Source organism: Vigna umbellata, chromosome 9 (genome assembly GCF_029865625.1).
Source record: "Vigna umbellata cultivar VRB3 chromosome 9, Vumbellata_1.0, whole genome shotgun sequence".
NCBI lineage: Eukaryota > Viridiplantae > Streptophyta > Magnoliopsida > Fabales > Fabaceae > Vigna > Vigna umbellata.
The window spans coordinates 26,105,581-26,125,787 of record NC_142173.1 but is presented as its reverse complement, the minus strand read 5'-3'; the positions used below and the strand labels follow the sequence as shown (position 1 = coordinate 26,125,787).

At 33.8% G+C, this 20,207-nt stretch overlaps 2 protein-coding genes across 3 annotated transcripts; both read right to left on the bottom strand.

Moving 5' to 3' along the window:
* Positions 1–6,329: 6,329 nt before the first annotated feature.
* On the bottom strand, positions 6,330–9,186 carry LOC148193081 (putative WRKY transcription factor 31). Its single transcript, XM_088099719.1, has 5 exons — positions 8,751–9,186; positions 8,330–8,428; positions 7,647–8,198; positions 7,442–7,555; positions 6,330–7,242 (listed from the first exon to the last, which is right to left on the bottom strand). Exons 1-5 carry the CDS (start codon positions 9,075–9,077, stop codon positions 6,568–6,570), a joined length of 1,767 nt encoding a protein of 588 aa, XP_087955845.1. The 5' UTR covers positions 9,078–9,186; the 3' UTR covers positions 6,330–6,567.
* Positions 9,187–12,657: 3,471 nt separating this feature from the next.
* LOC124831741 (uncharacterized) lies at positions 12,658–17,087 on the bottom strand. 2 transcript variants are annotated; one of them, XM_088099795.1, is made up of 6 exons: positions 16,948–17,087; positions 16,710–16,871; positions 15,901–16,043; positions 15,645–15,774; positions 14,313–14,504; positions 12,658–13,021 (listed from the first exon to the last, which is right to left on the bottom strand). In XM_088099795.1, the coding sequence occupies exons 2-6, from the start codon at positions 16,845–16,847 to the stop codon at positions 12,815–12,817; spliced, it is 810 nt and encodes a 269-aa protein (XP_087955921.1). In that variant the 5' UTR covers positions 16,848–16,871; positions 16,948–17,087; the 3' UTR covers positions 12,658–12,814. The 2 variants fall into 2 exon arrangements, with proteins under 2 accessions (XP_087955921.1, XP_047161780.1); XM_047305824.2 differs by lacking the exon at positions 16,948–17,087 and having other exon boundaries at positions 16,710–16,941.
* Between the last annotated feature and the right edge of the window lie 3,120 nt (positions 17,088–20,207).

The window sequence follows — 20,207 nt, the reverse complement described above, 5'->3', positions numbered from 1 at the left end:
ATTTGTTTTCTAGACTTTTTTTTTAATTATCATGATTGTTTATATGTTAATGTATGTGAGACTGAAAGTTATTGTGAAGTTTTGCAATATTGACTACAGAGAGATAGAATATTATAGTAAAATATTTGATGAGGTAGATAAGTTGTTAGGGGTGAAAGAGTCAAACGTTATGAGGTATAAGGAAAATGAGGAGGAATTAACTCCAGGATACTTCTTTTTATCTCTTACAACTCATGAGGTCAGTATAACTTGATTCATGTGTGTAAAAAATTAGTTATAGGATATATAGTTATGTGTAACTGATGAGGTTAATATTCGGTCACGAAAGACTTGTCTCTACTTTTGACACAGGATAAACCATCTTAATTTCTTATCCAGGCTGGGTAGTTACAACCTTTGGCCTGAGTTAGCCAGCCACGACCTTTGGCCTGGACAAACCTGTGTAGACCTTCAACCTGTAACAACCTATCTCGGCCTTCAACTTGGGGCAAATCGTCTTGGCCTTTCTCTTGGGCCTACCCGTCTCGAACTTCGATCAAATTTCATATTGGGACGTCTTGTCTCAAACTTTAACCTGAGTCGATCGATTTTAGGTCAGTCGATCGATTTTAGGTCAGTCGATCGATTTTAGGTCAGTCGATCGATTTTAGGTTAGTCGGTCTCAACATTTGGTCTGAGACAATTAGACTCGATCGTCGATCTGAGTTGGCCATTTTGGGCGTAGACTTTGGTCAATCTGTCTCGACTTTCGGCTTAGGCCTACATGTCTCGACCTTCAACTTGGGCTTGCATGTCTCAACCTTCGTCCCGGGCTGTCTCAACATTTTGCCTTAGTCGATCCGTCTTGACCTTCGACCTGGGTCGACCATCTCGACCTTTAGTCTAAGAGGACTGACATGTCTCAACCTTTAGCCTAGACTGACATGTATCAGTTGGATCGAGACGACTTGTCTTAACTTTTGGGTTGTGACGGCCCATGATGAACTTTGGGTCGAGACGATCCTTCTTGAATTTTGGTTTAGAAGGATCAATCTCGACATTCGATCAATGACGAATTGTCTCGGCTTTTGGCTCGAGTAACTCATCTTTGACCCGATGCAACCTGTTTTGAGATTTTGTTTGAGATGACTCGTGTCAAATTTTGGTTTAGGCCGACCCTCCTCAACCTTCGTATTTAGACATCACATCTCGACCTTCGGAGTGAGACGACTTGTCTCGACCTTTAGCCCGTCATGACCCATTTTGGCCTTTTACCTTAGACAACTCATCTCGGCCTTCGATCTAGGCTAATCCATCTCAACTTTTAGTCTAGGATGACTCTCCTCGACCTTCGGCTTGAGACAACCCTCTCGATCTTCGGCTCTAAATGGTTTGTCTCGACCTATCTCGACTTTTGGTCTGAGTCAACTATCTATCTTAACTTTTGGTCCGAATTGATAACCTGTCTCGACTTTTGGTCTAAGATGGTTTGTCTCAAATTTCGATACGAAACAATTTGTTTCCGTCTTCATCCTAGATCAATCGTCTTGACCTTTGGCCAAAGACTATTCAGTTTGATCTTTTGACCAAGCCCAGAGGTGTTATGTTTAATAGTACCCAACCAAACCAATCCTTTGTTTCATTACACTAGTGCAGCGAGGGGATTTTACCGCGGTTATTTTTCACTATACGTCGCGGTTTACGAACCGCGGCATATTCAGCCGCGGTAGTAAGTCAGAGACTTTAGGCCGCGGTCATAACCGCGATATATAGGTTGCGGAATATGCCGCGGTTGTCCAAGGAACCGCTGCCTAAATCCATTTTTTTTTTAAAAAAAAAGTTGTCCACTATATGCCGCGGTTGAACCGCGGCAAAAGACTCTAGTATATGCCGCGGTTTTAGCACTAACCGCGGCATATTCCCCTGCATATCTACAAAAATATTTACAAATTAAGATAATACATATTAAGCACATTCTTTACTAGTACTAGCATATCTTGGTTCTGCATGGTGGTATCCAAAGCCTTCCTGAGAGCAGGAGTCATAGGTTCAACAATTCTTCTATAATTAATAGCACAATAAGAAATGAATATATGACAAAACAATTTTATAGCCAATTAATTATCTATTTTAAGTAATCAATCAAGAAGTTATGTTACCTTAATAGCTATTGGAACTAGGTCAGACTTCTCTAAAAGGCAATTTAAGCCAAATCCCCTTCTTTCCCGGCAATCATCAGGTAACCTTCTGTAATACTTCATGAGACAACAAATGGTATCACAAACCATTTTATCAGTATTTAACAAATATTGTGTTCTTCTCTTACAGTATTTAATAAGGTGCTAACACTTTTTTCTTTTCAATTTCCATAAACACAATGCAGTGTAACTTAAATATAGCAATTTCATAACCTAGTTCTTTCTTACTAATTAAAAATCTTTAATATAGCCATTGGTAGAGTTATATTTTCACCTAAATATAACTGAACATTAATTATGTAAAGCTGACAATAAAATGATGACTCACTGAAACGTTATTAACAGTGTACTTACTTATGATATGCAAACATTTTCCAAGGATCAAACTTCTTCATCTCACTAACAATTTAAAATTACAGAACTAGAAATTTGAAGTATACTTAAACAACTAATTGCTTTGCAGTTTACAATTGTATGCTCATTAGTAGGGGCATAAAATTTTAATACACGAAAAGTTCATTAAAAATTTTGAATCTCAGACTGAAATAATAAATCAGTTAAAAAATAGTTTATTAGTTTTAATCCACAATGCACACTTTAACAATTTTACACTATCAATGAACTATAAAATGCCACCTTTTAGAATGGGGTTAAAAACTTTTACAGAAAGATCTTAATTATTACAATGGACTAGATGTTCCTTGTTTACTGGAACATTTTACAATTTAAATGGATCCAATTTATATGGAAAATACTTACGTTGACTGTTGGGTGCCAGTCTGTTGTATCAACTGAGAGTAAATATATTCATCAACTCTCTGTTTTGCCAAAGCTACCTGTTCACAAAATTCAAGCTTCAACAAAAAACTGTAACAGCTAAAAACCAACAAAAAGGTAGAAAAAGCAAGCTAGTAGAACTTGCATGCTATATAAAATATCAGATTAAATTACTATCTTGATCTGAGCTGATATCAATTTTTTTTTCAAGGAAGATCCCAGACCAAGAAAAGGAGGCTATGGACAAATTGAGAAGTTCCCATATTTTGAATTTCTTTGTCTGACAGGTAGCACACCTTTCCAAAGTGTTTAGTGTTTCAACAAGAATTACTCGTCAAGGACAGGACGAAGCCTAGCATCATGTTGTTTTATCTCAAGAAGCTACGACTGTACAACCAAGATTATATCTAATGCCAAGCACAATACAAAGGGATGAAAATCAATTATAGAAATATCAGGAGGAAAGGGAAACAACTATGGAAGACACAATACAAAATCGCTAGACACAGGAAGGAAATTCCCTCCGAAACCCTAACCCCCAAATCACAAGAATGAGATAAAAAACAAACCCTATCAGAAACGCGAAGCTCGTCGCCGCAAAATCGCAAACCCCCGCGCGCCTCGAAGATGTCACCGTCGTGGTACCCACCGTGCCGTGAGGATGGAGGTTGCGTCTGGCCGCCGAAACTTGTCTCTCCTCTTTACCAAAAATGAACCCGAACCCGAAACGGATGAGAGAAACCAGAGTGCGCGACGCGAACAAGACGATACTGTTCCAAAGTTTTATTTTTTAACTCTGACTGGGGAATCTACCGCGGTTCACTACTTAACCGCGGTATAAGACGGTTATATGTCGCGGTTTCACAACAAACCGCGGCCTATGCTCATTAAAAAAATAACCTAAATGACATTTTTGAAATTATTTTTAAACTATATGCAGCGGTTCAGCGGGCAACCGCGGTATATTCTTCTAAATATTTCAAATTCATTTTAAATTTATTTCAGGTAGGAGAATAGGTCGCGGTTACCCTTAGAACCGCGACATATACTCTGTTATTTAATTTTTTATTCAGACGTGGCGTTAAAGGGGATGGTTGACTGGAGTATATGCCACGGTTCAGAGCGGAACCGCGGCATATTTTTTCGATTTATTTACAAAACTGCCACTGCGCACCATTATGCTGCGGTTTCCGGTGAACCGTGGCATAATGTGCGCTGTAAAAACCCAATTTTTTACTAGTGTTAACTAATAACTCATCAAAAGTTGATTGCTAGTTCATTTGTGAACAAGTACAAGATCAAATTATTCTAACTATTTATATTTGAAGTCATAATCAACTAGTTAACGTCTTTCTCAATGTGTTATTTTGTACGGTATTAAGTCATACCAAACTACACATCTATTTTTTACTTACAAAATCAAATATATTCCTCAGTTTAAATAACTTATTTTTTTTGTAATAATTATAAATCCTCTATCTATATAATAAGATTTTATATACAACACACAAATAAAATACCGTTTTTATTAATTGATTTATTGTTTTCTACTGTATATGTGTTGTCTAAGAAAAATAATATATTCTCTTCATTGTGCACAAGTCTCATCGACCAATCATATCTATTAGTGTAAGTATGTTTTCTTATTGTTTTAATCTTGTCTACGCCATAACACTGACAAGATGCCCCTGGTGCCAAAACAATTGAGTGTTTTGGTTCGTTAGCTTTAGGTTTTGTTGAAAAAATCAACCTGCGAAAATCGACGCACATAATCGTGTAAAAACTAAATAAAAATGTAGTGACAGAATTTATTCATTCAAATATAATGAATCCAAACGAAGAGTTTACCGGTCCAATTTAACAGATTATTTAATCAAACAAAAGTTGATGCATGTAGTGGCATGTCAATTGTACGATCACTGAGAATAGAATTATAATATGTGAGCATGATTGCACAGAATTCCGAAAAGAGAAGGTTGTATCTTGGTGCTGAATAACACAGTGGTCAGAAGCATGGGAATGCTCAATTAGCCTGAGCATTCAAGAATCATAGCCTATTGCTTATTTGAGCTTTCAAATTGGCAGTGAAGGCATGCAACAAATAAATGATGAAGCCAACAAGTCACGACCAACCCATCAAACACTTTACCATATAACTTCCCATACTAACTAGTCCCAGACCAGACTCAAAAGCAAGACACAAAATCTAGTTACCACATTTCCCAATACTACATAGTGGATTTGGTAATGTTAGGCTTTGGCGTGTACAACATAACGACAAAAGGTCCAATGAATAGTAATCTAATTGATAGCTTCGCCAAAAAGCCTATATATACATGTGTGTGTTGATGAAATAGGAGGCACCACTTTACGTCTGGTAACCACGCTAGGTTTGTTTGCTATCACAGACCAAAGTCTTTGGTTTAAATAATCTTTATATATATATATATATATAAATATATATATACCCTTTATGGGTCCAGATAAAGTTATTCACATATACTTGCACTTATAATGACATATATTATAGTTGGTTTAGATTAACTTAATATAAAGTTATTCATATATAATAGTAAGTAATCTGAATCAAGTTTTTAACAAGATAGACAACCTTAAACGTCTTAACGTGTTTGAAATCTCATTTAGTTTATCTATAAATGCTTGTAGACCTAATAGACCAGCTGGCCATAATAAGTTTGCAGGTTTTGGGAATTAAATTCTTAAGTCAGGACTTGATAAGAGATTAGCATGAGCAGTACTTTATCTTCTTCTGTGGATGATGATTTTGTCAAAGCAAAAGTATCTTTCGTTCAAAAGAGAATTAAGATACTAATTAATGAAGAGAACTAAACTGTAGGGTTACTGTTAGATGATAGTGTATGTTAGCCAGTTGGAAAATTACTTTTCAACGTCAAAGTTTAACAACAAAAAGCTATTCGGTTTGATTATGAGCTGTATTTTATTATATATATGCATGAAAACAAAGGTAAAATTATGTCGAAAATGCGTATGATGTCAATTCTTTAACATGCTAGTGAAACTGCATTCACATATATGCTGTTTGACCAGATATGGCGCCATGCAAAAGACAAGTTGAAGATCATGACTCTCTCTGAGTCGGTGTTCGTTTTCTCTCACTATAAAAATATGAGTCCAAGAAGTGACATCCTCTTTAACTGCTCCGAGACGGTTTTCTTGAATTCTCATTTCCCTTTCCATATGATGCCATTTGTTGCAAGCAATATAGATCTCTTCTTTCATCATCTCGAAGTTTCTTTTTTAACAAGATTTAGCTTCTACCGTGGGAAATATTACAATAGAATAAAGCGATACTTTTTCATGTTTTATAAAAAAAAGTGAGGAAAGAGAGCGATTTCTTATGCATAAATAAATTTTATGTATGTTTTTGTATACAGGTTTCATAACAACTGATATAAAAGTCTACAACCAAATAAAAAATTATCTATGTCAAATAGTAAAAAAGCTTTCCTGAATCACAAAACAAATGAACAAATAGAAAGGTCATAAAATCTACTTAATTAAATCAATGTCGTGAAAAAATGAAAGGGGTGAACTAATTCACTAATTCACTGATGGAATAGCTGATTTTATTTTATTGCTTCCCGTTGGTGTTGTTGCTAGTTGTGATGTTGCCATTGCCAGTGCTGTTGCTGACTGTCATGTTGCCATTATTGTTAGTATTATTACTGTTGTTGTGCTGCTGAGCACCACCAATAATGGAAGTGATAGCTGCTGCCAAAGCTGCAGTGAAGTTTGGATCAGCAGCAATGGCAGCACTAACTGTGTCAGTAAGGTGTGGTGGTACCTGCTGAGGGTGGTTTCCAAATTGTGAAGGGTCTGCATCATGTGGCATTTGAAGACCAGAAAACTTTGATTGATTGTAGAGTGCTTGTCCAAATATCTGAGGCATTAAAGAGGCTGGGGAATTTGAAAAATTCTGAGGGATACCTTGGAGGGGAATTTGTAACTGGTTTGGGTGCCTTGGGAACTGTAGAGGATTTGGAGATTGTGTTAGGTCCAATGTAACAGTTGGGAATGGAGCAGATGCTGAGATAGTAGCAATGCTTGAAGAGCAAGGGAGGAGTGCTCTTGTGAGTAAGTTTGCATTCATTATGCTGTCAGCACTAGACATTGACCCAGAAAGAAGCATTCTTGCAGCTGAGGAAGTGGTTTGTGCCATTGCCATAGCTGCTGGTGGCAAAGGGTGGTTGTGATTGCCTTCGTAGGTTGTGTTCAGGACTGTTCGATCTTCAGCACACCTTTGTACCTGTTTATTCCAAGTACCATATATTGGATTAGAATAGACCACTTGAGTTTTAACCTACATACCTTATATTGAACAACAAAAACTGAGCCTTGAAATCATATATATTCTTCAATTTAATAGTACTTTTTTTGTTCTCTATCCATCTTCAACAAAAATCATATTAAACCAGGAAATCAAGCTTTAAAGTGAACAAAAATACCTGTTTTCTAACTGGGCAACCAGCAGCCATGGTACACCTATAATAAGCTCTAGGACATGGGTTTCCTTTGGCCATCTTCTGCCCATACTTTCTCCATTGACACCCATCAGTGATCTGAGACAATGAAAAGCTTCTCTATCAGCTAAAACGAACAAAATTATCATGAAAAGTTTTACAGAATTGAAGAACATGAATTCCTACTTACCATAGGTGCTTCTGATCGAGCTCTAACAGAAACTCTTGCCTTCCTCATGGTTGCCTCAGCCTGTTCAACGTTATTCTTTTGAGGACTGAACCTTGGAACTTTATCCCCAGCAAAAGCATGACCTGAGGGACTATCCTCACTTTCAACCCCTCTACCATATTCCTTCTTCTCCTTGTCACGCCCTTCATCATTAACATTCTCATTCATACTGGTCCCTAATTCCTTCGAGGCCACTTCTGCGTTGGGTGATCCTGATCGATCTTGACTTCTTCCCCCAGATGAACAAGAGGGTTCTTCAGTGTCAGCATTAGTAGCCAATCCAAGATCCATGAACTGTCTTGGCACCAATACCCCGCCACTCTCTCCTTGCTTCTTCTCTTCTGACTTTCCACCAATCACTTCTTGTTCTTCAACTTCCTCGCCCTTCTGCTGCATCAAATTCATGAAATGCATCTGAAGTGCATCGTAATTGACGTTAACCTGATGAAGCGCGTCTCTCAACTTTTGATTCTCCCTCTTCATTCTCTCAAGCTCAGCTTGAAGAACAGCAAGCTAAAACAGTTCATGAAAAGCACTCAATTTTAGAATACCCTCCAAAGTAAAACAAATTAAAAGAGAACCTCCCTATGGCATGTCATCTTATTAAATTAAACTAGCTGCTATACATATCTATCGATCTTTACCTTATTCTCCGCTCTTCTGTCTTCTGAATTGGGTGATATCTCATCATCCACCATAGATTGATCACTGCTAGTGTTGGTAGTGAGAAGATTCAGCCCAGTCTATCAAAAACAAATTACAGATTCATGAGCCCACAAACAAAATGATCACACAAAAAAAGTCTTCAAAAGTTTGTGCTAAGTTAAAGCAATAAACCATAAAATACCTGGATAAAACTTAGACAGATACACATCTTCAGGTATTTCTGGTACTATTTTTAAATTAAAATTATAGATTCGTTTGAATAATCGAGACAAAATAAGGGTTGGTATTAAGTATCAGCATATATTACTGATATGAAATTTCAATTCGGATATAAAAAACAGCTAAGAAAGTGTATGTGAGTTATTTCCAAAAAAATATGATGATGGTTGGGTGACTCACGTTTAGTTTGAATTCCAACGTAGGTGGGGTGGTGGAATGATGATGATTAGAGGCAGAAGCAGAAACGTTGTCGTTGATGTTGTTGGTGTTGTCGGAGAAGAAGTCCATCTCGGTTGTGTTGTGGAGGGGTGGTGGGGGAGAGTGATGATTGTTTGGAGAACAGCTAAGGTTGACTTGGAAGGGGATGGTGTCCATGTTGTTGTGGGGACTAAGTTTCCACTTGGGGTGGTTTGTGTCTTCAGGGAAAGAATTGAGAACAATAGGCTTGTGGAGGAAGAAGCTCCCAATTGGATCTGAATCCATGGAGAGTCCACAACCTCTAACCATAAATTCCAAGAGAGAAAAAGATACAGAGAGAGAATAAGACTAAAGAAAGAGAGAGAGAAAGAGAGAGAAGTCTGTGAAGTCTTTATAAACGATGCAATGGACTCGGCAATAAAACGGGACAACTGAGACTTGAGAAGATGACCAGAACTTCCGTTGTCTCTCTTAGCTTTGAATAACTTCCAAGTATTATTACATTACAGTTTTACATGTGGACAAAGACTTGTCAATGCTAATGTTTACTTATTCATAAAAATATACGTTCTCAGTTTTGATCTCTTGTGTATATATTTATGTAATATTTTCATTTTGTTTGTTCCCGGATCTTCTATGTTTTCAATTTAATGAATGATGGCTGAATGATGCAGACAAGATATTATAAGTACGAAAATTGTTACTATATAAATAGACAGATTTAACAAATCTTTTTTGTACCCTTAATATTTTTCATTGCTCTTTTTTAACATGTTTAAAGTTTTGTCCAAAAGATAATTTTGTTAACAATGGAGCTTGAAAGATATATCTAAAGAATTAGTTGGTTTTGAAAGATAATGTTAGATTTATTTGAAGAAGTGTAAGAAAATCCAAGAATGATGATGATTAGTTATATTTAGTTTGGAATGGCATATACAGATATAGGATTGAAAATAGAGGTTGTGTAATTTTTGGAAGGCTAACATTGTAGGGTAGATTGCTCACCCTTAATCATAGGGTAAATTGTTTATAAAAAGTCATATACTAATTTAATAGTAACTAGGAAAGAAAGAAAGTTGGTGGATCCCGAAACGTAAGTAGGTTGACCAAACGAAATTCAACATATTGCACCAATGATATGAGGAAAAAATTGTCGAAATTAATATGGGTACGTATCGAAAGGAAATTGTTGTTGCTGTTGTGTTCGAGAATTAGTATGATTTTGTTGTAGCTGATATTGTTGATTTGGTGTGAATGAAGGCAAAAGATTAGGAAGAGGAGATTGACGCGTTCGTTCTGGAAAATCACCGCCCCTGTTGGGCCGGCGCATGAGGCTCGTGAAAAGTGTAATCTGAGTCAAAGGTTGCAATGTAATGTGATGAAAGACTAATTATAATTATGGGTCCCCTCCTTCGTTTCATTCTGTTTTTATCCTTATACACTTTAGTAAATCTCTATACCGTAAGTTATTTTTCGTTTTGAATTAAACTCTGAAGTATTTATTTTTAGTACCATTCTAAAAAGTTTTTTACTATAAGAAAAATATTTTATATGTATATAAATTCATATCTTATACTATCTTATGTGCGACTTTGTTTCTATCCAACATTTTTGACTTCGATACACACGGGACATGATGCCTATTCACACCATAAAATTAACTATCTCTCTTCTTCTGTTTTGAATACTCATACACTCATGCATGGATATTGTCAAAGGGCATTGTATAGAGAAAGGTCGAATTATTTTTTTTACCATATTAGTGTAATTTTTTCACAGAATTATCAAAATGAATTTTAAAATTTTTTGAAAATATGAGTAAGTCGCGGTTGCATGACAACACTTCGTTACGAAGAAGTGATACATGTATGATACAATAAAGTTAAATCAACTTCATACGATTTATATAGAGAAGTTTGCGAATCACACACGACTTTTATTCTATTTATTTATTTTTAATTGAAATAATACTAAGGTGACATGATTTTAGTGTAATGTGATTTGAATTAAAATTGTAGTTCAAATTACATTTAACTAAGTCTTGCTATCCTGATATGATTTAAATTCAAATTGCAAAAAACAAATTAAGTGTAATCAAAGTTATATTTGTCCCACACAACTCCTTTAACACAAAAGGTGTATAGAGTTCACTTTAACAAATATGAAGTCGTGTCATGTACAACTTTTTAATAATAAAGTTGTGCTATATCACTACAACTAATTCTTATACATACAATTTTCAAAAGTTACCCATATTAGTAATATTATAAAAAAATATACAACTTTCAAATATGTGTAATAAAAGTAATTTAAGCACTTTTTTTTTATTTTCTTTTCTTTTAGTAACGAAATAACAGCATACTAAAAGCAAATTATTTAAATTTACAAGAATAAAGATATAGGTATATCACAAGGACTGAAACAACATAATAAGAGTCATTTAACTTCTTCTTTTTTATGAAAAGCGAACATAAATTTCGAATCATAAAAGTTATACTTGTGAGAAAAAGTTCATGAAGTAGCATTGCTGTAATATAAAGCAGTTACATATATAGTATAGCAAGCAAGGTAAGGACGATGATAGTTTACTTTCTAAATACTGTTAATGTAAAGGATTTACATATAATATATAGTTTTGGAGATTATTATTGTAATTAAAAAAAAGTTATTACACGTTTGATGCACGAACTATTTTATCTAATAAAAAAAAGAAAAGTTATGCAAAATCTTCATTTCTCCAACTCAAATCATTAATGATCAACGCAACTTTTTATGACTTTTTTGGGTTATTTTAATCAGAAAAAGAGTGTGCAAATTTTACCAAATTTGTGTATGTATTTTATTTGATCAGAAGGTATAGGTCGGTTTTACTTCTTGGATTCTAACATCACGGAAAGAAAGTGATCATATTCGTAATAATTTCTCAACCTAACTGGAACCAACTTTTCCTTAGTTTTGTTTCCTTAGTCATTATAATTTCTTCAGAGGTTCTTAGACGCGTAAAACCATGTGTTTTGGGTTTCTATTTGCGTCTCAATGAAACTGCAGACATTGTAGAAGATGGAAAGTGCATAAATTTTGTTGGCTGTGTCAACCGAAGAAACTAAAAAAAGTTTATTACTTACGATTTGAATTACTTAAATTAAATTAAAAATGATTGATTTGTCATTATTATGTATAAAGAGTTTGGTCGGATTGTAGCTGTTTAAGCTACATTTTATATTAGTCTTTCCTCACGTGACCCTTTTCTTCTTTCAGATCCACACTCCTTAGCATTACAACACTACCATTGTGTTCACACTCACCCACCATCAAAAGCTAAAGTAATCACCAAAAAGTTTCCTTTTTTCTAACTGCAATTAACATATGCAGATAATCAAACTTATTGGCAATTTTGGTTTCGTAAGTTGTCTTAGATACCAAATGTTTGGTTCTGTCACAAGTTACATCAAGTCAAACTAAAGCCAGACACAAATTAATCAAAGGTGGACCCAATTAGACCATGAACCTCGTGTATCTTGCATGTGTAAATACAAATATAAATTACATCAATCTTATTTTTCAATTTAGATTAATATCATGTTGACTCTCTCTCTCTCTCTCTCTCTCTCTCTCTCTCTCTCTCTCAGCTTTTCATGTTCATTATATAAATCGTGATCAGTGTTCGTGTTGTGTACGTGTGTTGTTTCATAGGATAAGTGAACCAGGTTTCGTACAATATGAAAGTGTCGACGTCAAGTTGATGTTACAGAAGGATTTATAAAAAATAGTACAGCTCAAATTTCTAACAACAAACTTGTATAGAAATAGACAAAATGTGAATAGAATCACGAATACATAAAAGCTTTGAAAAACTGACCATAAAATAGAGAAAAATGACACCGATGAATAAACAAATATCATATTTACTTCTTATATTCCCAAGTCAAATTTCTCAAGGGGGTGCATGTATGCAATCCACCCGTGAAGAAAATTCTAGTAAACTACTTCTACCAAAGATGGAATTAGAAGTATAGCATAGCATTGAGGCAGTACTAATAAAGTATTTAGCCAGTTAAGTAAGTCATCCATGACTGGAAACGAGACCATGCCAGCTGAACTGCAGCTTCATCTTCGTCTGGCATTCCCATGCTCTTCCTCCTCTTGATTCCTTCAGGAGACCTGTTCATGAATGCATGTCCATTGTTAGGATATATGTGTACCTCATGAGCAACTCCAGCTGCCTTCAGCTTCTCCTCCAAGGCCTTGGCTGCCTGAGACATTAAACAGTGTTCAAACACTTTTTTTTATCAGCTAAACAATGTTCACACATGATATTACTAGTGAAGAGTTTGGAAACTCATAACATTAATAAGTGTTCAAAAACATTTCCAAACAAACATTTTCTAGGCAGAATGTCTAATGCTGAGGAGATATAAGATTGACTTTGTGGTGAAAGTGAAAGGGAGAAGGTACAATTTCCAAAAGTATAAAACCTAACAGTTAAGGGATTGCTCATTAGCTTTTATCAAAGCACTTGAATTAACTTGATAGCATTTAACAGATTATGTGCATTGGCAGTACATGAATGATATAGAAAGGTTGTGTTTCTTTTAAGAAATAAAATTCTATGTTCACAAGGTGAGGAAATTCATGGCCAGTAGGCATTGGAGTTTTGCTTCAAGTGTTTCTCAACATTACTTAAAGGGTGCTGAATAATAAAATGATGAAGAAACAGAGAGGAACAAAAACTGAAAAGAATAACAAGCTAAGAATTAGTGTGAGATTTATCCCTTCTCTACTTCAATTTCTACCACCAGCACACATTAGTGTGAGATCAAGAGTCTCTAGACTACCAAGTTTCAACAAGATATACTTCAATTTCTTGATAAGTGCCCCATGTTTAACAATCCTTTTTGGAATCATTTAAAGCTTAATGTGATTTTATATGCTCTACCTCAGAAGCAACCATTGCTTCTGTAATAGAAAATTGAATTTTAGTGCACTTGCATTACCCAAAAAGAAAAAAAGCAACTTTAAAATATTTTTTGTCTACAGTATAAGCCAATCAATTACTGGGCTGTAGTGTAGATGTCTTTTCTTCCTATTTATCCTCTTAACCAGAAAGTAAATAATGATTTTAAATTCTAATTTACAACCCTCCATCATTTAGTTTTCTAGCAAGCACAACATCTTTGTAAGATCAAATGTCCCTCCCTTTGCATGCTAATCCTCACAAAAAAGAACTAAATGTATGTTTCAAGGTGTGTTTGATTTCAGTTGGAACACTTTCGATTTTCATTGAAGAATGTATGAACATGTTTGACACTTTTTTTCTCAGAGCTGGTTAGAAACAAAATTCACCTCATACTCCAGTTGACTTACAATGAGTTACTTTGTTTTAACTCAAGTTGAGTTCAACTCAACTTAATTTCCTAATTGGAATCCAAACATACTCTAAGAAATTAGGCACCTCCCTTAAAAAATGAAAAACAGAAATTATTTACTTGGCAAACAAGGCACCTTAACAAAGATCAGTAATGTGTTGCTAGTATGTTCTCATACCGTAACATCTGAAAAACCAACAAAATTATCCAGCTCTCCAAAATGAGCCTGAACAGGAGCCTTGGCTTGGGCAGGGTCTGCAAGCTCAGAGGAAGGAACTCCATAGAAAGCTACAGCAGCATCAACATTTGGAACCAAGACTGAGCTTGCAATAGCAAGTGCACCCCCCATACAAAATCCAGTAACACCAGCCTGTGGCAATTAAAGATAAATACACAAGTTGTTCAACCAGTGACTTACCTCAAATTTAAGAAAAATGATATTTCTCAATATAGAAAGTATTAAAAAAAAGTATCTGGATTCAGTATAATGTATCACTTTTGGCATGCTAATTTAAAAGAACAGAGGAACTAAATTATCTGTTTCGTAACATAATTAATTCCCATGCTCCCTACCTAGAAAAAATACCCAAGCTAATGAGCTCTTTTATTTTCAAATTACATTAATAAGCATTTTGTGGACAAACTTACCATTGCATGACAGTATAAGACACAAAAGCACATCAGAATTATGTACTTTGAAATGTTATAAAATTGGCAGCAAAATAATTCCCACCTAGGTATCGTGATCATGATGCAAAACTTTTCCCAATAAAAAATAAAAGGAAGATGAATTGAAACTACCATAAGTATTTGGCTGAGCCTATTTTGACTTACTAGATTAGAATTATAAAATACTTGACCATAACAAGAACAAAATATTAAAACTTTGGAACAAAAAGATTAGAAGCAGTATATACATCATAAATGGGCCAGATAATATACGACTTAATAGCACAAGGCTTGATAAATTTTAAAACTACCAGGTCTTGGTATTTTTACTTTTCATGCTGAATGCCTATCTATCGAAAAATCAATATGGTGTGTTTGTAAACAATGACTTGTAATGGTAAAAAAAATTATTTCATAGGTAAGTTTTTCCATAACTCCATGCTTCAAAATGCAATTAAGTCGAAACCCTCCCTTAAGTCTTGATTTAGTAGTCCAATTATTTTAATGTATAAGAGGTGTTTGATGAATAAAGTTGTACAGCACAACTCTTACACCAAATTAACTGATAAAGTATAATGTATTGCATTTGCTTATTCAATCATGCCTAATGCAGAGTGCCAAACTCTCAAGCTAACTCACCGAATATGAACCAAAGGCTGATTTATGTCTTAATGGGTTGATCAAAACATTAAAACCCTCTGCAATCACAGAATGGTGATAAAAGTAAAAACAGAATGCTTGTTCGGGCACAGGTCAACACATTAAGAATTCGGTGCCGCAGTTAAGAGGGTGGTTTAAATAAATAAATTTTTATCTTGACAACACAAGAATAGGTAGAAACCTTGGCTGAACCATTTGCCTTAAGCCAGTTAACTGAAGCATGAATATCTTTCACAGCGCCTTGCCAATCAAGACCATTCATCAAATGTTGTGCTTCTGCAACATCCAGACCAACCTTTCCTCTGTATAGACTGGGAAAAATGGGGAAGAAAGCCCTTAAAAAAATCAGAATACAGCATATGCTACTATACAATACACAATACACAATACACAGAGACGGAAGATAAAGAAATTTTAGGTGGCAACAGTTATCTTACTCTGGAATAAGAGCTTTGAATCCCTGACCGAGTTGAGAAATCATCACAGCATGGTTTTTAATTTCGAAATCCACACCCCACCACTCCTGAAGCACAACAATTCCAGGAGCGTTGTTTTTGCCAACAACATATGCATCAAATGCCTAATCATTAAAAACAGAAATTAAATAGCAAAAAATTAGCAATAAGGTTCCACTACAGGTAGCACATAGAAATCTATATAGAAAATGGCATAAAAAAAACTTCAGTTCAACAGCATCACTGAAAATGATATCTTATTAATCTTGTCTAAATCACAACCAAGCTTTCAAAAATGGTCCGCAACCAGGATTTCAGCTACGTATATTTTCCACAATATCCTGCAACGACGAAAAAACCACGACCACAATCGCAATTTAAAACCTTGATACAACTTTATGCTGCAAAGTGAAAACCACATTACGGCTGAAATGCACAACAATTTCCATCCGTAGTCCAGAATCAATATTTGCAGAACATGAAATAATCACTCTTAAGTTCCGACTCCAATGAACAGCTTCCAGAGTAAAGTTACCCAACACATTTAGGCAAAAAAAATTTCCAAGCTTTAACTTTTTCAGTGTGGTGGCTCATCAATACCATCCGAGTCTAACTCAAAAACCCATTGCTCAATCCCCACCCCCAAAAAAAAAGTCAGAAAGATTCTATTTTGCAGATGAAAGAAAGTGGAAAATTAAAATTATGAACAAAATGCGGCAAAACAAAGCAACCCCATGACCCAAAAACTTGATATAGAAGAAATGGATTTGGAATGGGTTATAGTGACTCACAGTGTCATCATCTCTTTGAATGCGGATTTTGTTGAAAGGAGCTGAGTCAGCGATAGAACGGAGTGAGAAGCGACATGCAAAGAGTGAAACGGTCCGAAGCGGGGCGGCGGTGAAGAATTTGGGAGCTACGCGCAACATTCCTCAGTTGGCTTCTGTATGAGACTATGAAGAACAAATCTCTCTAAATTAATAATGGAGAGTGATACTGTAACAAATGATGAAGATTCTCTCACTTTACCTTAGCTTTCTCGCTTGAATTGATCCCTGTTCATCGTACTTTTGTTAAAACCATTTTAGTTTTTACAAAAATTTAATTGTTTGTTTCGCATTTTAGTTTTTCTAATAGACCAATTTTTGTCCAACATTTTTATATCATCGAATTTCTAATTTCCAATAGGAGATACTATAGTATGTTCAATTATAACAAAGTGTTAAATTTTGTGTAAGAGTTATTATAATGCTAATTAAAATGAGTGGTAGGTGTATATATCATAACTCAAACATATTTTTAACTAGATTTTTCCATTCAGTTGAAGGATAATGTGTACTTTATTTGGACTTCATCACAAATGTTGCACTTTTTTCTCCCAGAACACAAAAATAACCATTGAATCCACTTACATTTGAATGAAATAAATGATAATCAATTGAGAAGATAAACCCTAATTCAGTATATTTCAATGAAACATAGTCATAACAGGTTATATTTCACTTCTCCATAACAACCTAAGATTGGATGTTGTCTTAAACCAATGATTTTGAGTTAGCAGATAATCTTCATGTGAAATTTAGATCTTTAGCCATTGTGATCTCGTGTGTGTGTGTGTTTTTTTTTCAGTACAAGTATTCTTATAATTAACAAGACATGATGGACCATCAATCTTGTGTTAGAGTCGTGTACTAATAATATATGTAATCTTGCTCAAAGAATTTCACTTGTACTTCTCTTTCATGCGTAAGAGAGGCTAATTAAAACTAGGAAATTTGCAACTAATTATTTGTTAGCTTTTGTAATATATTTTCAAAGCTTTATTTTATAACAATTTTAGATTAAGAAACTTAACACAAAGTGTAGTTGGTATAACAAACTATATGAACCAAATATACTTAACGTGTGTTAGCGGTTTATCAATTACAATACACCCTCAAAATTCTTAGTTATCACTGTGTTGCGCTTCCTAGGTCATGTGTGTACCTAATATACATAAGTGTTCTAGAGATTATGTTAAGGTCTCATACAATCGATCCCACTTAACGCTCATATAGGTGATTTCATCAGGTAAATCATACATTACCCTTAAAAGATATTCATCAGGTAAATCATATATCAGGTAAATCATATAGCATCATTATACTCTTTTAGTAGAGTGGAAAATCCATTATATTCAATGACATAACCCATTGAACTCCTTAAAATTGTTATAAATATTGACAAAAGCACAAACAAAACTAGATTCTTAATACGTGTAGATTCAATGTCCTTAAGGATTTGTTCATGGTGTATTGGACAAGTTTTCTAAGATAAAACAAGAGCTTTTCAAATATTTTCGGATACTAAAAAAATCTAACATAAACTCTTTTAGAAAATAAATATACCTAATAAAAAAAAGAGAAGAGAGCACCGTTATGTGAAGGAAAACATTTAAAACCTATTAATAGGCGGAGTGATTTATAATGAACCAAAAATCTCAAAGTTTGCCAAAGAAAAAATCAACAACAACTCACCTTCACAACCATCACTACTTGCATAAGTAAAAAGAAAAAACTAGCAAGAGTTGAATCAAGGTTTTCAACGTAACTTTCGTGAATCAAGAATAGGAGTTTTAGATAACCAGAATGATTGAATGTGAGGACAAACAAAAGATTAAATAGCTATGTTTTCAAGTTTCTGCATAAATTCATGACTTGGTCATGCTAGTTCACATATTTTATTTTCGTTTTTATATATAAAAATCTTATGTTTCAAGTTTTACACGAAAAAAATTTACAGGTTAACATCTGTGAAAATTCTAATATTATTTAAGGTTTTTTTATCATAATTGGAAGAAAATATGATTTATGGACTTTTAATATCAATTTTTATCCTGAAAATTTAACATACAAAATTAGATTTTAATGTTTGTATTAAAGATAATTCATCAAATTGAACATTTTTGTATTAAAGATAAACAGAAACATTGAAGTCTCTTTCATAATTGTATGAAATTTGTCTCTCTTTTTTCTTCTTTATTAAAAGATTAAAAAATTTACAGGATAAAATAATGAATATATCTAAATATATAGTTTAATAGATGGTGTAAAATAATTTCATTATCAATAATTTAAAATTATAGTAGCTATGTCTTTTAAAATAATTTTTATAAAATAATAATCTTATTTTAAATGACAATTTTGACATTAATTTGAATTTTTTGTGAGTTCATCAATTATTTACTTATTATATATTAGTAGTACAAGTATGACTTCACTCAATAACTCTATATATAATTTTGTTATGAAACAACTGTTATTAAATTAAAAAAAGTACTGAATAGAAAAGTTTACAAATCTTCATAATATTTTAAATAATGCTTATTAAATCTACAAGATATAAACCAATATTAACTGTCGATATTTAATATTTTCTAAAGTTTAGCATATTTTCATTGAAAAGTTAATAAAAAAATTAAACTAAATAATTAAATTTAATATAGTGTGATTGAAATAAGGTTATTCTTAGGATAATTCCACCTTCATCTTCATTAATGTATTATATTGTCACCAACAAATTTTTCTAACTAGATGCTAATTACTGAATTCGCAAACTCAAATCATGAACTCATGTGTGCTTAGCCTCTAGATTTTACTCCACAGGATAATCTTCAAAATGGTTGTTGTTTCGTTGTATATATGTTTGCAGAATATGTATGATAATCTTAGCCAGAAAATAGAATTAGACGAGCTCCAAAAGTCAAAACCATGTCATGGAGAATTTGAGATTTTCTCAAACATTGAGAGGACAAACCTCATTAGTATTCCATTAGTACATATTGCTTGTAGTGATGTTTTAAGTTTTATTTCTGTTTTTGTTTATGATAAAAGCAAAAAGAAAAATATATAGTAGAAACATTTGATTCAACTGTGAGAATCTATGGCCCGTTTATTTGAGAAATTGCTTACTGTTTTAATTTTGTTTTTGAAGTTCATACATGAAATGTGCAGAAAACAGTTGTTTACTTGTTTTTATCAAACCATCTTCTTTATACGAGTAAGAAAATACATTTTAACAAAACATTACACACAATATTCTGAATTTGTAAGGTTATATGGGAGAACAAGGAATGTCTTGCAGATGGATTGCCACATTTGATATACATATCGAGAGAGAAAAAGCCAAAACAGTCACAACATTTCAAAGCTGGTGCAATAATATAAAAAAGAAAATGTATAGATAAATTTTTTAAAAATTTTGCTTGAAAATTTATTTCGATTAGAAATAAGATAATTTATAACAAGTAG

What these genes read in the sequence shown, in the direction of transcription:
- LOC148193081 (XM_088099719.1), bottom strand. Translation starts at nt 9,077, where the DNA reads ATGGTTAGAGGTTGTGGACTCTCCATGGATTCAGATCCAATTGGGAGC. An exon ending in ACAGAAGAGCGGAGAATAAG is followed by an intron (nt 8,199 to 8,329) that starts GTAAAGATCGAT and finishes GAACTGTTTTAG; the next exon opens with CTTGCTGTTCTTCAAGCTGA. An exon ending in CTCGATCAGAAGCACCTATG is followed by an intron (nt 7,556 to 7,646) that starts GTAAGTAGGAAT and finishes TCATTGTCTCAG; the next exon opens with ATCACTGATGGGTGTCAATG.
- LOC124831741 (XM_088099795.1), bottom strand. Translation starts at nt 16,847, where the DNA reads ATGTTGCGCGTAGCTCCCAAATTCTTCACCGCCGCCCCGCTTCGGACC. An exon ending in TTCAAAGCTCTTATTCCAGA is followed by an intron (nt 15,775 to 15,900) that starts GTAAGATAACTG and finishes CATTTTTCCCAG; the next exon opens with TCTATACAGAGGAAAGGTTG. An exon ending in TTGGTTTTTCAGATGTTACG is followed by an intron (nt 13,022 to 14,312) that starts GTATGAGAACAT and finishes TTAATGTCTCAG; the next exon opens with GCAGCCAAGGCCTTGGAGGA.